The sequence below is a fragment of the Macrobrachium nipponense genome, chromosome 30, assembly GCF_015104395.2.
Source record: "Macrobrachium nipponense isolate FS-2020 chromosome 30, ASM1510439v2, whole genome shotgun sequence".
Taxonomy (NCBI): Eukaryota; Metazoa; Arthropoda; class Malacostraca; order Decapoda; family Palaemonidae; genus Macrobrachium; species Macrobrachium nipponense.
In genome coordinates this window covers 30563420-30582157 of record NC_087218.1, presented here as the reverse complement: position 1 = coordinate 30582157, position 18738 = coordinate 30563420, and the positions used below count along the sequence as shown (strand labels likewise).

General features: G+C 34.8%; 1 protein-coding gene across 11 annotated transcripts in view; it reads right to left on the bottom strand.

Moving 5' to 3' along the window:
• Positions 1-588: 588 nt before the first annotated feature.
• Positions 589-18738, bottom strand: part of LOC135202396 (latrophilin Cirl-like) — a 528379-nt gene continuing 510229 nt past the window's right edge. For 5 of the 11 annotated variants that reach the window (XM_064231779.1, XM_064231781.1, XM_064231785.1 and 2 more), the window contains 4 exons: positions 16148-16316; positions 14185-14346; positions 5613-5876; positions 589-4222 (listed from right to left, as the gene is read on the bottom strand). In XM_064231779.1, the coding sequence (XP_064087849.1) occupies positions 3080-4222; positions 5613-5876; positions 14185-14346; positions 16148-16316 (1738 nt within the window). In that variant the 3' untranslated portion in view covers positions 589-3079. The remainder of the gene's footprint in view (positions 4223-5612; positions 5877-14184; positions 14347-16147; positions 16317-18738) is intronic. The other 6 variants (XM_064231782.1, XM_064231783.1, XM_064231787.1 and 3 more) reach the window with 5 other exon arrangements.

Genomic DNA, 18738 nt, shown 5'->3' with positions numbered 1-18738 from the left:
CCCACAAAGGGAGAGTAGAAACTCTACGATGCTCCCTGTTACTATGAAATAACTTCTGCTCTCTAGGCCATGCACAGCATTCTGTGCAGGGATTCGCTATTGTACAAACGTTAGAGACACACCTACTACAAGTGATGTGGGGATCAGTCGCAGCCGAAGCCAAAAAATGAGAACACGGAAAATGTGGAGTTCTGGGGCGCGCACACGTTGTTGAGGCCGAGATGGAGCAGAAGCAGCCACAATAAGCACACGCGTGTACACACACACGCGCGAAACAGGCAATGAACCAGGCAAAGGCTGAGAGAGGTAAACCACAACTCTTGCCCTGGCAGTTAAGAAAAGACTTTATGCGGTGGCGTAGATGCATGGTCCTTGACCACTCTTCGCCCGATATAAGCACGTGTTGCCAGATTTCACAAGATTCCTTGCTTTCATTTGCGATTTAACAGGATCCAGTTAGGCGCTAAAAATTATCATATTGTTAAGACCGAAGATTTGTTCGCACATGAACAATGGTCCTGTTGATAATACTAGATATAAAAATAGGATGCCTCACATTAAAATACTGAGAGGTTGCAAAAGTTATGATTATCTTTCACAATAATTTATTTGATATCAATTTGGCGATAGATTTTATTTAATACATGTATCACAGTTTACATACAAAATATTACAAAACAGAGCAGTTTCTATACAATGACTACACATAAGAGAGAGGCACAGAAAAGTTGGGAGGTTTTTAGATTTACCATTTTGTAATCCAGAGCTGCTGCCTTCCTGGCTATGGCTCTATAATATAAGTAACAAACTCAAAAAACTTATTAGAGAGAACATGGCAAGTTATATATATCTGTGAAACAAAATGTATCCTAAGGTATTGTCACACACAAAGCTGGCAGGTTTCATGTGAATATAGGAAAGGGGCCTCTGAAATGAAATTGTACCCATAAATATGTTTTAAAAAATTGAATGAGAAATAAATATTCTGGTAAAATTTCACTAATTTTAAAATTAAGTTCCTTCTAACATCTAAAACAATATAATTCTCAGTTTCTAAGTTTCCCAAATGCATTGCTCAATGCTCAATATCAATATTGAAAAAAGTGCAACAAACAAGTACAATAAATTAATTTTAAAGATGGGACAAACTTTTTTTTCTTTTTTTACTAGTATATAAAATGATTAACTTGCTTTAAAGGTTAAGGGTGAAACAGTGTATATAATTTTTATGACTGATAAAACCTTGGTAAAATTGTAGTAATGCTGCAAGAAGTTTATTTAATAACAAAGATACAAAACAAACAGCTGAAGTACAAAAATTACTTTTTATACAAAACTCACTTAGCCCTGGCAAAAAATAAAAGCCAAATTTTCCAAACTACTGTACATTAGACTTCAAACTATACTTATTGGTCCCATGTTTAGGTGAAGACCCATCTACTGTAAGCAAGTAGCACTTCCAGTTTGGATGCCTCAACTCATTCAAAATTAAATTGATTCTATTTATTCAGTCTGAAAAGAACCTTTTGGTGAAGTGCCCTATAAAAACTTAATGTGTATGTGAGTAGTAGTTAGGCTTGAAGTTTAAGTTTCTGTTGTTTAAAAATTATGTATTGGCATGTTAGCAAAGCACTACAGGCAGATTTCAAGAATTAGGCAGAAGCAATAACCAAAATAATTTCCCTGATGCTGGTCACAAGTATTTCATTGCTGATACCCAAATGACATATTTTCTCTGATGAATAAATAATCAATAAATTATATTGCTTGGGCTAAGAACTATATGACAAAACTATACCAAGTTCTCTCTTTAAATTAATTATCAACAAAAACTGTGAAAACTATAATCTCTGTCACTGAGGAATTATACTTTTTCTAACGTATTTTAGGATAGTGCAGAAATACAAATGGCACATGCTTTTGACATGTTAATATTTCTTGTAACAACTTTCATAATAAATTTCATTTAAAATCTCAATAAAATAAAATGATTTACCTGAAGTCAAAACAGCCTAGATTAATATATTAGAAATATTAAAACCTCTAAGAAAGAATGTGAAGCACAAATAAGAGTGAAGCATCATTATATGTAATCCTGAACAGGGATTGTAATCTTGACAGATCCTTTGGAATGATGACGATGGATCACGCAGCAAACAGAAATTTCAAGAACAATCACAAGGATCAAATCACTACCAATAAAAACATTTCCCTTTGATAATCCTCATATCACAAGAAAACGCAGTCTAAGTTATAAGAAAAAAAAATCATGGAAAGTATCGTATGAGCTATTTATCTGAACTAGGATGAGTTAATTAAAACTTTCATTAACAAAGCAGAAATTAGCAAAACAAAGTCTAAATATGTTCGGCCACATCTGTAGTATAAATGTATCTATAGATACTGTATTGCTTGAAGAAATATTTCTTAGACTTGTTCCAGTAGTCACTACTTGGGGAAAAAAAGTATAAATTTGTCCTTACTGTGCCTATCTATAATTTTGTTTCAATTGTGCAATTTTAACTTTACCACTTCATCCTCTGCCATTTGAGAGTTTGTTAGCAGATTCTGAAATACGTAACTGAGTTTTTCAAAGTAAATATTCAACACTAAGTTGTATGCTGTATAGCATCCACAATTTTTCATGTAGATTACACTTCACACACACACACTGCATTGTGTGCCTATTTTGGACATTTCGGCTTTATTTTGCAAAAATACACACTTCAATCACGTAACCACTGAAGTGTCTCGTCATTCTGAAAGGCAGGAGGAGAGGAACCACAATTTTCAAGTTTATTTATAGTTGCAATCCTCCTACAGAGGGCCTGACTAGGACAATGGTAAGTGGTTCTCCTCAATCACTTATAAAATGTGGCTATGGCAATTGACTTGCTTTTTGTCAGTTGAGAGGGCAATGCTCCATGTCAAGTCTTTTTATAAATGCAAATTACCCTATCGTAATGATTATCTTGAGTACAGTTGTCACTTGCACACCTACATTCATGAAGCATAAAGGCCTTTAATGGGTTTAAAGCACTATACACATATGTACAAAAACACTAACTGTACAGAGGCCCTAGCAGTGGCTATAGGTGGGAGGGGGTGGATGCCGCTCTGCCTGAACTCCAGCAGAATTTTCATGTATAGGAGCTAATGGAGGCTTGAGTTTACATACCACTTGCTCCCCACTCAAAACAGCTACAGTCATTTCGCCTAACTGTTGTAGTTGCTGGAGATCACGGTGCCTCTGAGCTGCTTCCCAGTTTCTCAAGTTAGGTTCACTAAGAGGATGGACAACAGGGAGAGTATGCCCTCCTCCTAATGCTGCTAGCATAGCCTGATTGTACTCTACTATCTGCCTACCACCATCTAACATATGATGCATACTATTTGCACTGTGAGATCCATTGTCAATATACTGTTGTGAGGCAATGTGACCATTCCCGTGTGGTAGAGCGTGGGCTGAAGTTACGGCAGCATGTGTCATAGGCAAAATATGGCCCGGACTAACGACAGTATGATCTAATTGGGGGCCTATGCCTATCCGGCTTCCTGGAAGTGTACGGCTGTGCTGGTCTTCAATGTTATCTTGGTGACGTACACGTGCCTTGAACCGGGGATCATAGTGTGTTAACTGATGATGATGAGGGACTGTAGAATGATGATGCTCCGACAAAGTGTATGGTAAAAGAGGTCGATGGTCACCATAACTACGAGATGATTGGCGAGATATGTCTGAACTGTGTCGCCTTCCATCTTCATCGCTCAAATCACTCATCTGCAAATCAGATCTAACTTCACGTTCAATTTCCTCGTAAACTGGATCAGTGCCACCTTCCATATTTGACTGTCGACCTGCTTGTGTACCATCAGGTATTTCAGTGTATGTGTGATTCCAAGGAGAGTGTGTGCGATGCCCTCTACCAATGACACTGTTGCCTGCCGGAACTCTTAAAGTTGGAGTCCCCTCAGCCAAGCGATAGTCTGGCAACAATGCTTCAGGTCCTGGAGTACCCTGTTCATGAACTACACTTGCTGCAGCAACAGCTCCATTGTTGGCAGTGAATGGATTAACGAGATGGTCTGGTGTTAGGTGAGGTGCAACACTGTTATTAAGGTGGAGAGCAGCTAGTTTTGCAGCAGAACCAGTGCGTGGTGAATCTTCTTGTTCTGAACCCCCATGGCCACTATCACGTCCACTAGATTTGAAGGAGTACTTCTGGAAGAAATTCACAATTTTATTTCAGAAAACCTTGAAAATGAATATTTTTTATTTCAGAGAACCTTGAAACTGAATATTTTTAACAACCATAAAATTTAAACCATTTTACTTTATAATTTGTTCAATCATCAGCAGCACCAATAAAAATTTAATACTGTAACTATAAAAGCCTTATTTGACTTATCAAAATAGTACATAGCAAAGTACTGTGAACAGTTTTCTTTTAACAACTTTTAAAATGTTGGACAGCAGGACAGTGGTAAAGGGAAGGAATGCAAACAGTGGAATATCAAGGGTTTTCAGGCAACAACAATTAAAAGCTTGTGTATCTGGATGTGTACACATACAGTCTTGTTAAGTGAAGAACATTATAGCACGAAAGAACAATGGGCAAGTCCAGTATTCCTCTAAATTAATAATTTTTTCAAGATAAAACAGAAAAGTTTTAATACAAAGTAATCCTACACAAAACTAACATGGCAGGGTTAGACTTCCCAAGGAAGATCACTTGCCACTGTCATATTCCTACCATTATCAAATCTAACTTGAAATTTACCTTGACCTCTACTGCCTATAAGAAAGACTCATGAAAAAGCTGAAATGAACTTGGAAAATTGATGAGAAAAATAAACAATTTCCTGAGAAGAAATGCATTTCCATGGTAATATTAGTGGTTATTAGTTACTGTCAATGCCATGCAAACAGCCAAGAGTTGGTTAATATAAATTAGCTGAGGTTAAATCCTTAGGTGCAATGTATGAAGAGGATATTCACTTTTAAAGTACTTAAAACCTGAACCTTCTAACTAGCAAAGTCACTTTCTGCAAGACCTTACAATTCGGGACATTTTCAAAATTAAGATACTATACAGGTTGACAGAAATTATAATACATGTGTGCATTTCAACTGTTAATGTCTTTGCTAACTTCATTGCTGCAAACACCAAAACATTTTATCCATTTGATGGATTAACTTACAAAAAATAATTACACAGTACATATCCTGAAACCTATGCACTCAAAATCTATGTACACTAAACTGCTGAAGGCAAAAATAAATAACAATAAGGACCAAATACCCACATGAAAAATAAGCCCTCTACTGCAGAACTTTATAAAACCTGTGCTTATTAACTAACTCCACAAAGCAAAGGAGCAAAAACTTCACCTGTTGCTCCTTATTACACACTCATCCATACCTCTCTTACTTTTTGACACTGGTAAAAATAATGTTGAATGTAAGTAAAGTGCTGAATCCATCAAAACCAAATAATGGAATGATCAATTTAAGTACATAATTGAGTGCTAAGAACAGAATTTGTAGTCCCTTGTTTTGATGTGGTTTGATGGACATTTACAGCTGGAGTGTGTACGCATTACACCCTCACCTCATCATCATGGTCGTGAGCTGTTACAGTGCGGGTGTGAAGGGTGTGGTGAAGATGACGGGCAGACCGTCCGCTGCTGTTCCTCTGAGGAGTTCGGGAGAGGGAGCCCCGTGACATGGATGCTCTTGAGAGGGATCCCCCCCTGACAGGTGTCGTTGTAGGTGGAGGCTGGGGCTGACTCATGGTTCCCGCTTGTGAAGATGATGTGTTGCTGCCCTTGCTTCCCCCCCGGGTCCAACGTCCGGATGTCAGGTGGGGCACCAGCTGATAATGTCAACCAACCATAAAGTACCAGTCAGTTTCTAACCAAAAGTTAAAATGAACATTTTGCAAAGTATTCACCCAATTTTTTCAATAAAACTGAAATTTAAACTTAAGCGATTCATCAGTACTTTACAAACAGGTTTTAAGAAACCATACAAACTGAATACTACAGGTAGTAAGTAACACACTAAGGACCACAGGGTAATGATATGGTAAGGATTCAGGATGTGTGTGAATTAGGATTAAAGCCAACCATCACCTACGTATTTAGTACCAAAGCCATTTCCATACCAAACTTAAATTAACGTCCTACAAAACACCTGACCAATGGGATTACAAATTCTCTTGATAATGAACATACTGCTTCAGTCTCAAGTTCATACACCATACAATTGAACTGTCAGATTAATGTCGAAGCAAGCTTTCCTCTTTTGACATCACTAAAATTCAAGATACAATATCTTTAGCCTTTGTGATGATCTGAGAGGTAAACAAATTCTGAGAGATAAACAAATCAAATTTGCTGCAAAAGAAAAATTTCATGGTAATTTATACATTGCCTTATAAAATATGTGCCTTATAAAATATGTACATATAGAAGTTAGCTTTCTTATATAATTTCATGGTATGTACTTTAAACAAGATTCAGATGTATTAAGGTCAAACAAATATCAGATGTTTTGTCTTAATGCACTATTACATATACATTTTATGGTTTTGGTTATCCACATATACTGTAGTATCCATACTTAATTTTATTTTTATTTGTGTTCTTTAGTGATGAACAGGGTTATTCTCTCCCACATTCTTTTACAAATCTTTTTGAGCAGAATGTTGCCTTTTATGTGACAAAGTTGGAGTGGCTTCTAAGAAGGGGCCTGTCCACAGTTCTTGGATGGCAAATCTGCATGAAGGTATAAACTATATGGAGAAGGATACAGCGTATATAGTGCCAAAAGATACAAATAAAATCATCTGTTGAAATTGTTCTCCTTTCATTTTGAAAGTTTTGTCTTAGTAGAGTATGGTACTTCTCTACAGAAGGGGAAAGAATCTTGAAATTGTTGGGGGCAAGTAGTAGTTTTATTACAATTACACTTGGGTAACTTTTCAATTAATACTCTAGAAGGCTAACTATAAGGACGTTATAAACATTTCCGTGTACCTATAAATTACATTAAATGGCTAAAAATCTAAAAATTCCTTGCAAGAACAATAGAAATAAGCACAATCATACATATTTACTATCACACCCAATCTGAATGAAAATATTTTCAAATGCTAGATTCACCAGGTGTATAATACAGGTAGTTTTTTTCTTTAAATAGTTTGAGATTTCTCCTCATGATCCATGCATGAACTCTTCCACTGACAATTTTGCATCACCACTCTTAGATCATGCTGCCTTTTTGGTCTTGCAGGGGTTTTCAAGGTTAAAATATTTCTTCAAGGGGTTACAACAATATGGGCCAAAAGAATCTCAGAAATGAAGAGGACTACTGTATGTCTCTTAATTCATTAACAGATTTGCTTTTTGCAAATTTGCAGTTTGTCAAGATGGCCTAATGTGTATTAAGAAGAATGAATATCAAACTGTAGCAAGTCTGGTTACAGCTTCATTCTTATTCAGCATCCTTTAACTTGTAAAACATCAAATGTACAACCGTGAATGAAATGGTAATTACATAATACATACATGACCTACATTATTACTATCAATGAAAAATGTAGTTATTATTTCTAAAATTTATACTCGTGTACTGCACACATGACACAGACCTTAAAAGAGCAAGGAACTGATGAAATGGATTACTTTACACAATCTGCTACCGATGAATATATGGTATATGTGCTTTTACCAGTGCATATCTCTCCTCATTCAGCTGATCAGCATTTGGGGTAGAAATTAAGAATGATGAAAAATAACAAATTCTTAAACTACAATAAAAGCACAACATAAATAAGTGTAATGTTTTATGAAATTGCTTCTTTTTTTTAAGACCTGAAATTATATACTATTAGCAACTAGTGACATTTAGTACGTATACATATTTCTGAAAGGAACCACAGTGAAAAGTAGTAAGAAAGCAGCACTCGCAAACTTGGTGTGAGTTGTGTACATAAAGAAAGTTTACGCTAAATTTAAGTAATGCACAAAAGGACTGGGTTGATTCATTCTTTGAGTGTGTTATTATCATCATTAATTCAAGAGGTAATGAAATAAAACCTGAGCACTATCCTATGTGCATTCAATACAATATGAATAAATAACAGTATACATAGCTGCAAAATTATATTATAGAACTCCTCCTAATGCTGCTAGAGTACAATAATGTATAACCACAAGTCACACCTAATGCTTCCAGAGTACAATAATGTACAACCACAAGTCACAGCCAAATCCACTTGCCACCTAAAAAAATTACTTGACTACTGTCAATGTGGACTACCCAGAAATTACCGTAAGCAATCATGTAGCACATGAAATATAATCATTAGTCTCAAACACAAAACCAAATGTTCATGTTAACAGCATTTTTAAATGGTTAACCATTTACAGAAAAATGTGCATTTGTTTTCTGCTTCTCTTAACTTCTAATAGAAGCAGAAGATTTAACAACCGAGTGCAATCAAAATAGATGAACTATCGACAAAAGTGAAGATAAAGTTTTCTTAAATCTTTGGACACATTGCTCAATAATGCCACAACTGGCAACTCTAGAAAGGGGGCAGAGCTTCAAAATAATATTGTTTGTTGCTTTCTAGGTTTCCAGTAACTTTAAACCATAAAGATTCCGTAGAAATGCTATGATCATTTAAACTTGAATGTAGTAACAACCTAAATATTATTTGTTAATGTTGATTTGGTAATGTCAGTCCAGAGTAGAATATCGATCATCCTTCTTGAAAATCTACCATGAAACATTACTCACAAGTGATGTTATGACATTAAAATGAGACAAAAATCCATGTGTAATTGGAAACAGATCTTAAATAAAGAGAGAAAATGTTTTAAAATTTGGGCAAGACTGGTGGAAATTGTGAGGAACAATACATTAATGAATACAGTATTATGAGGAGATTGAGAGAGCATACTTAATTCATTATATTTACTTAGAGACTGAGTTTTAATATTTTTTCAAATATGTTTTAGAAAGAGAGAGAGAGCAAATCTGCTTATGTGAATGCATAGGCCTATTTATAGCTACTTACTTATATTTTCTTTGGCAGACTGAGTGATAATATATTTTTAAAGTATGTTTTAGAAGTGGAGAGAGAGAAAGAGAATTATAGTACATTAGTGATGGACTTGCTATGGGAAAGGCAGAAAAAGTGGTGAGTTGGTGCACAGATACCTGGGAAACAGGATGATATGGCTGTCAAGATCATGCTTCACTATACTAAACAAAATATTAAGGGAAAATAGTATTGAACTAATTTTCCACGAAATTCGACAGTTGCTGTAACATTAAAAAAAAGTAAAAAACTTTGGAAAATTTCAACCATAAGCTACGATCATTCTTGCTTTCTTGATATAGTCTCCATTTTTGAAAATCAATTTTCATCTGCAAATCATTGATGAAAAAAGCTGTGTTAAGTAAAACTGTCTTACCAGAAATCATTTGATATCTATTGTACAGGCAATTAAAGTTTTATATCGTGCAAAAAAATGCTGATGTGTTGGGAGATCTGTCAGCCTTGCGACACAGTAATGCAGCTGTGTTAGCTGTGTAGGCCAACTCTGAACTGCTTGCAATGGGAGCATAACCAGAAAATCTTCGAGTTGACAGGCTACTTTAACAAGTAAATGTTGTTGTGATATGAAGTACTACAAGCAGAAATTCACACGCTTTCAGGTCTTTATGAATTAATCCATCTGAAATATTCCAATTACTTCGGACATATATCGTGCTTTTAAGTATCTGAATATTTTTGTTTGGCAGTTATGTCTTTTCAGTAATAAGGATATGGGAAATTCAATGAACGAACGCTAATGAGGGAAAGTCAATTAATGAATGCTAATGAGAACTGCATCTTCACTTTTCTTGCCGATTGTACACAAAGTTCAAACTTTCATATATTGAAGTAACTTTTCTGTCTCATGAGTCACCAAAACATTAAATTTTTCTTATAGCAAGAGATATAAAACAAAATTGAATCAAAATGATAAAGTATAAATTATCATCATATTCATTTTCTTTCCTCCTATGTAACATACCTTAGATGTCATGTAAATGACAAACCCAGTGTCAAAAAATGTAATTTGCTTTCATTTCATAAAATTTCCAATATGTATTTTCTTAATTTAAAAAAATGAGGATAAAAGGCAGATTAACTAGATATGATTCCAAACTAAAACAGCTTATAGCAAATTAAATGCAAATCATGTAAGGTTAGCTAACTCATGGACAAAGAAAAAGGGCAATGGTATTTAATTAAATAAATAAATATCCTATATTTTGCAAAGGGGAACAAAGATGAGAAGGCTCAATAGATTTCAGAGGTAACAAAGGGGTAAATTGTCAAACTTTCATATCCATGTGGACCCGAACTCTGCAACGGGTTATTGGTTCAGGCAATTACAAGCTCTTGCCTTCACTGCCACATGTAAAATTTTGTCAACTTCTTACAAAAGGAAGACTGCTCAATCAATAATTAATTAAAGACATAGGAAAAAAATGCCCGAGGAAAGCCAGGAGAAAAAAGTATAAACTATCTTTTACATACATCAAATTCCCAGGTAAACAAAACGAGGCTATGTCTACTGTAAACATATGAACACTTGAATGCAAGACCCGTAGGGTAGTGGCATAAGACCTTTGTTGAGCTCATTCTACCACCCCATGTTTTCTCAGTAGATTATCTTCATAATACAATCAGAAGGGAGAAATGAATGTAACGGTAAACACACAAACAATGATGACCCGAAAACCAGAAAAAAGTGCATTATTTAATTGCAAATTGATTAATGTACATAAGCTGCAAGGTGGAAATCCTTTATGAAGCAAATTTCATGACAAAGCCTGTGGTTATGTATAAAGTCACACCCTTCAGTAAATCTACATAACTATGAATGGATAACACACAAATGTCTAGCTTACAGTACAATGAAATATTCAAGACATTGCACAATCGAGTAATTTCACATGCTTAGCCTGTGGTAACCTGTACTTTAAGTTAATGATTTATTTTACAAAATCTGCAAAATCCACCAATTCTGAAAAGGCAGTAAAGCAGAAATAATAATAATTTTATAAGTTAATATCTTCTGAAAGAAGTTGACAAAATTATGACTAATTTTATGTACCCTTTGGAGACACTAAAAACTTTTTAATAATAACAATTTGCTTAGAAGTTTTTTTTTATGATTTTTTTACTTTATAAAGTAGTTTATCACTCTTTTGTCTCTCCATTATCTTAAACTATAAACCACAGTATGCGTAAAGTTTATTGTGTTACTAAAATATAAAATGTATTTAATGGTATGCTAAAAAAAAATTGACAGTTAGGTTCCGACCAAAAGGCAAGTCAGAATGAACAGGTTGGGGAACTACTACTTTATGTGTAATGGTTATTATTTACACATCTTCCATACAGTCCTAGGAAACTCAAAAAATTTTCTACATGGCTATTTGTCTTTATGTATCTAATATGCTTTAGAACTGTGGCTTATCTTGGAAAAAGTTTCCCTTTTTGTTTTTCTTGAAAATCTATGCAGTCAGCCTTTGCTTTACAAGGCTGAGCATAATTGTGCAAAACGTTGTCAAAATAATTATCACACATGAAAGCTCCATTTATCGATAGTACCAATGCTAAGTTGGTGCCATTTATCCATTAAAGTTTGTGTAAGGTTAAAAAGGTATGAAAAACTGTTAAAAAATTAAACTGCAAAAATGTCTGTACATAGAGATATATAGCATACACGACCGAAGTACATTTTTTCAAGTAAAGTAACAAGGAGGAAATGCAAGGGAAAGAAGAGATATCAAAGGTAATAGGGAAAGAATACAGAAAATGAAATGTATGAAAGACAATCGTTTATGGTTGCTGGTGATAGTTTTATTTTATGTGAACTTTTTAAGTAAGTCTGCATAAACAGAACATTAATAATTCACTTGATAATTAATGTTAAACACCATTACTCTAATTATCATAATTATATTTATTAATTATCATAATTATATTTATTCTGAATTCCTTATCTTGAAAAAATATTGAGATGAAGGGTTGACCTGGTTTCGTCATTCACAATCTAAACATTTTTACCCATACCTAATTAAATGGTCAAGAAATGTGATTGAGAGCTCTTTTACACTGGTCAAAATTCTGTTTTTGCATTTTTTCACATTTTTCCATAATTTCTTTCACAATAAATTTCCTGTGCCTATATCAATATTAAAATTTTAAATATTTTCAGTAAAAACATTTGACTATATTTATCAAATGGGCAAGTCTCGTCTGTTATTCCTTATAGTATTTTTTTTCCAATAGTGTACATATTTATGGCAACAAATTCAATTCACATTTATGTACACAAATATATATAATATACTAATACAGGTAGTGTGAATATTTCAGTTGCCTATGCTTCCTAATCTTTGTGTAGATAAAATTAAATTTTCATTGGTAAACAGTATGGAAATTAGAGAAAATTACAAAAACTATTGTTGCTCTTTAAGAGGATAATACATTTTACTGGACCTCCCAAGTCCAGGTTTAATTTCCCAGTTTCTTGTTTCATGCATATTCTCCAATAGCTTTGGTCATACTATGTCAGTCCCATGCAAATTATTTCTTGGACCCGTCACCTGTTTATTTTACCTCTGAAAATAAACCTCTCTGATTTTTACTATTATTGTTGTACTATCCAAAGACCAACACCAACGCCATAAATATACCCCAGAGAAAATTTTCTGATAAACTTATTCCTCCAATATCCCATTTCGTTCATACACTCCTAGGGGATAACCACTAACATTATATAAATCAAAGAATGTTCTGGCAGCTCACTACCCACCACCATGGCCAGTGTTGTAAGTGGCATCATAGCTAAGCTAAATGTCTCTAGTGCTGGGATGAAAACTAACTTTTTCTGAATCGGACCACTTGCCTGCATTTCGAAAACACCACTATCTAAACAAAACATATTAATATAACTTAACATGCGCCAATACCTGATGCAAAGGAATATCTATAAAAATCCATTTACCCAAAATTTAAAAGAAAGCATTACTGTATTAGCATCTTTATCATTTATTGCAGCGACTTTTGCAAGGAGGTCCCGGTACCCTGTGATCGCCAGTTAAAAGAAGCATCCCTCGATTGTTGGGTACTGACTAATGGGTTTTAAGTAGTATTAGGTTATCACTGGAGCGTGCGAGCGTATCTAATCGTCTTCTTTTTGAAATCTACACACAATACCTTTAAACTTGTTGTTGTTGTTCTTTTGAGGCCTCTCCGGCTTACGAGGGGGGACTTTAGCAGTCTTGGGCGTGACAGGGGCTTCAAGGCTGGTGGTGGCAGTGATGGTTGTGGTGGTTGTAGAAGTGGAAGTGGTAGTAGGATGGATTCGAGGGGAATGATCATTCAGAGAGGACCTTTTGTCTAAATGGATTGTTACAGGTGTAGAAGGCAAATGACTGTTAGTTACAGTGCTGGATGTCATGTGAGATTTAGGTTGTAAATAATTGGAATCATCATGGGTCAAATGAACAGCTGAAAGTGGAAGTTGAAGCAAATTATGGTAATGGTGGTGATCTAAAGTTGGCAAACTTTTTGGATTATTAGAATGCTGTAGTGAGGAAAGTGCTGCCTGAAGCATGGTGGGACTGATGGAAAGGGTTGAAATTGTTTGGTGATGAGCACCTTGATGAGGTGAGAGAGAAAGGGGATTGGAACGGGGCTGAATGTAATGGTGAAGCTGCTGCTGCTGATCTGCAGCTGATAACACTGGATCAGCCATTTCATATAACTGTGAAAGATTGGGGGTTGGAGGAGGAGATGAGTAAATCTGAGCTGCATTCATCTGTTGAATATGGAAAGGCAAAGAATTTTGGTAATCAGGAGGGTAGGTGGAGGATGATGAGGTAGATTCAGATGTGGGAGTGGTATTGGGTAAAGCTGGCATACTGAAGGCAGCATTCAGTGCTCCAACAGGGCATCCATTTTCATCTAAAATGGTTGTGGCTGTATGGGAATGAGATAGATGATGGGCAGGAAATGAACTGAGGTTTGAGGGTAATTGGATATGGCTAGGGGAATGAGGTGATCCTGGGTCAATGTGTGGGTGGTGGGAGGAAGTACCCACTGTGGTATGCGAAGCGTGCGAATTGGAGTGAGAGTGTGAGGCAGCATTGTGGGAGGTGGTGCGGGCGTCCTTGGTGGTGGTGTGCGAGCGGTCGTGGGCTGCACACAAACACGCACGTAGCCATGGGTGGCGTCGCCCAGCCCTACGTAACTCCTTCTTCACCTAAAAGGTACAAACACTCACTAGGGGTACCCACAAACACTAATGCACTTCCTCCATCAAATACCTCCCACCCTTTAAACAAAAATCTGAATCACATTTCCACTCAGTCTGAATAAATAACAATTCTGTCAAATGCCTAATTGGACTTATAAAAGCAAATAACACAGACTACATAAAATGTTACTGTATTATTAGTAAGAGGCATGTTGGTTAGGAAATTAACACTACATAAATACAGGATGTTAATAACAAATACAGCATGTTATTAATGATATTAAAATGTGCCTAGTTTAGTAAATCAGTATGTACATGAGATTAAGAAAGCAAAGTTATGTGCCCAAACCAGATAATGAATAAAAAAGCAAATTCATTTACTAAATTTATATGTTTGAACAGAATGAATAAAATAATAATGGTTATTACACAGTTTTAAAATACAGTACAACAATCAAGAGAAAGTACCAAGAAATCAACAAAAATACAGTAACTGAATGAAAAAGCCACAAAAACCCTTTGAATTTTTCCATACTTGGCAAGAATGTTGAGGATAAAAGGAATGAAAGAGATGAGAAAGTAAAAAAAGATATAGAGAACTGTTAAAAATTACATTAAAGGTTGAAGGTTAAGTCAAGAACTAATATTTTAGTTCAAAGTAACATAATGTTTATATTTCCATCAAGGAAATGATGGGTAAGAAGGTATGGAAGAAGTGAAAGTTACAGAAAGCCAGAAAGAAAAGTAAAATTTTTTTTTTTTACGAAACTAACCACCTTGCGAGGAAAAAATATAACCTAAGAAAATTCATCCATTTGTTCTTTTTAAATACTATACTGCATAAAGGGAAACCAAAAATCAACAACGCAATGAATACAAACGAAGAGAAATAAGCATTCTTAAACTAGGTACCATTACGAAAATTAGGAACCCTTGAAAAGGGTTTTTCTACGTATCATGAAGTCACTGTTAACATACTGCAACACCAGTCAACTATTGCAATAATCATCACAAACAAATGAATATATCATAAAAACAGATCCTGATGCACCATTTACCTCATTTACCTTTCTAAGGTGCAATATAAGTCCTCTTCATTTGCTTGACTTCCAGTGAAGAATTGAAAGTTAGCAAAACAATGTTACTATGTATATGTAAATTTAGGTCTTGTCTGTTTAAATCATCTAACACCTATTTTCAACTGTGCTGTAAAGTTCCTCTCATTTTCATTAGAAGCATAACATTTGAGTACAAGGGATGTTAAAATTTGATTACAAGACAGTATGTATAATGTCAGCACAATTAGAAGTTTAAGGTAATTAATAAATGAGGAAGTGTTTTATCAAGCTTTGGTCGTAGGTCATAAGCCACCTACTGATAAGGAAGGTTCTGGAAATCTTCAGACCAATGGTAAGTAGTTATTAACAATTATGGTAAAGGAGAGAGAAACATAGTTGGCATGAGAATAAAAATACTAAGAAAATTTTACACCAAAATGACCTTCACTGTTTCTGGTAGTTCCACTTGTAAGAGGTGGAAAAGATTAGTTAAGTGGTTAGTAATTAAAATTATTGGTAAATTATTAATTACAGGTAAAAATAAAACCATGCAAACAAAATATAACTGAAGACTTCAGCTACAAGCTACAAGTTAATCAAGAGAAAATTAAATGCTACGAAGCTGTGTTAGATTCTAAGATGATAAAAAAAATAGAAAGGGATAGCCCTAAAGAAACCAGCAAATTTTCCACAATACAAAACATTAAAAATAAGAGAAAATATTTTGTCCATACGCTGGCCTGACTTACCTTCTCGTTCTGTACGCAGTGAAAAATGAAGATGAAAAGTCCCTGAAGAGAATTAAGTACAGTGAAGATGTAGGCCATAACAACTGTGGCTTGGTTGAGGTACAGCAAACCAAAAGTCCAAGTCAGTCCCAGCAGTACAATTAACATGACTGCTCCTCGAACCCATATTCTGAAAGGATTTATGGAACTGATTACCCAAGGAAAACAACTAGACAATGTGGGTAAAAAAAAAAAAAAAAAATACTAAGATGTACATGCTATCAAATTTAATTATTAGACTAATGAAACTCACATTTCCATGTGTTTTCTGAAATGGTTAATAATTCAGCAGTTTGTGCTGCTGCACAATTTACTTGAAAATATGAAATGTTCCAGATCAGATTGGTTACTAATTCTTTTATGATAAGAAGAACAGTACATACAGTATTTACAAAATTAATATGATTATAGTGCATACAAGGACATTGTATGAAAGGCAGCAGACATCAGGAAGAATATTCATGTGCAGTAAACCCCTCACAAAAATGTATTGAGTATTTCACCCAAATGTATAATTACTACCCAGTTTGCTTTAATATCCCACACATATTTTACTTCAAAAGGTGACTGTTTTCAGTCACTGTAAGTACTATATAGCACTATACTGTACTTGTACTGTATAGTGCATACTTGCATACTAGTACTATATGCTTAAAATTGGCAAGCAACTGGTGGGTTTTGGTGGGAGCACTGTAAGCTCCTCTGAGAAATTTTTGGAAGAAATGGACATAATTTAGTTATTTTAATGCCACATATATGAATACATAATTATATGGAAGATATTAAGGGAAAAGGATGACTGATTTATTGATATTAGCCAGTCAAGTTTCTAAGTCCACAATTTACAGACTGGCTAAAATACAGTACAAGTCTTCTGTGACATCCTCAGTATACAGTTCCACTTAACTCTGTAGACTATGATCAGTATTTAATATTAAAAATATTTACAGTATATGTAATAAGAAAAATAAACAATTTATTGTGCAGTATATTATATGATTTATAGGACTCCATTTAGAGTCTAAAATAATAGTGTCCTGTAACAATAAAGGCTTTTTCTCCAATGTGGGATGAAGGCAAAAGAGGTAGTAAATAAGTGAATAAGAATTAGAATATTAGTGGAGAAGCAAGAGAAATTACGATGAATGTTTACTGTGTTGGAAGAAGCTTGTCCAGCAGTATATGCTTATGACCTATACCCTAGCGACAGTATAGCTTCCAATCTGAGCCATTCCATTTTCATTAACGTCTAATAGGAAAATCAAAGGCTTAGATGCAGGAAAATAATAATAACCTCACAAACATCTGCGTTAGTGTTTGCCAACTTTGTGTGTAAACAATGGGATACGTCAGCCAAAATTTAAATGATCAATTAATCTGACCACAAACCTAATGAAAAAATACCTACTAATCTACTACTTTATTATTTTAATATTTTATACTTGTTTATGTTGAGTATATATTTTAAATTATTATTAATAGCTTCATTTCCAGCATCTGTTAAAACCTAGGGGAAAAAAGTCATATGTTGTCCCCTTGAATAAAAAAAATGGGGGATATCCCCCACACCATGACACCCATGTTAAGATGGTAAACATCCTTTACATTCAGTAACTGTTTGATTTTTTTTTTATGAGCTTCATAATCTAGTTATTTTTTTACTTTTCAAGTCTATTCCATTAATTCATTTTGACTTGGTTGCTCCCCTGATTACTTTGGACATTTCAAGCCAGTGTCTGTAATTGTACATTTAACAAATTTACATTTAAATTACTATATCACCCAGGTGATGCATCAAGTATCTTTTTCAAAGTACAAAATTCTTGCTTCACTCCATTTTACTCTTTTTGTATAGCATACTATGAGAGATCTTCAGAATCAAGGCTCTGTCATGAAATACATACTTCCACCATGTAGAATTAGATCACTATGCTAAATCCTGGCAGTTCCGTCTTGCCTCTGCCACTAAAAACTGATTTTGCACCCGATACTTCCTGGATTCCTATCCTCCTGTCACAGTTGCTCACCTTGTCAACATTTACTCCACCTTGCTAATCCTTATAGTAATCAACCCTGGCATACTCAATAACTGACAATGAATAGAGTTAATGCATCTGCAAAATTACATCTGTTCTGAAGCACGACTTGGGAGCGGATGCAGGGTAGGGAGACAGGCGTGAGAAATCCTACCCCTTCCTAGAATGATGTGTCCTCACCTACACTGACATGAATATCCCTGTCTCCCTACTCTGCATACTACCCCAAGTCTTGTCTTCACTCTTGGCAACAGGGGTTCATACAAGAGTACAGTGCATATCAAATTTAGAATCCATTTTGTAACACATGCCATTTTTATATGATTTAATACTACTTTACTTCACCCATTTAATTTCAGTGCAGCATAATGACAGAAATTATACTCCCATTTGGAATAAGCAATAAATATGACATGATGCGTCAAAATCTGAATCCGAGTCAGTGTTAAGGGATATATGTAAAGGAGACGGCCAAGACAAAATGTTGTGTATTAATATTATTTCTTGACAGCAGAA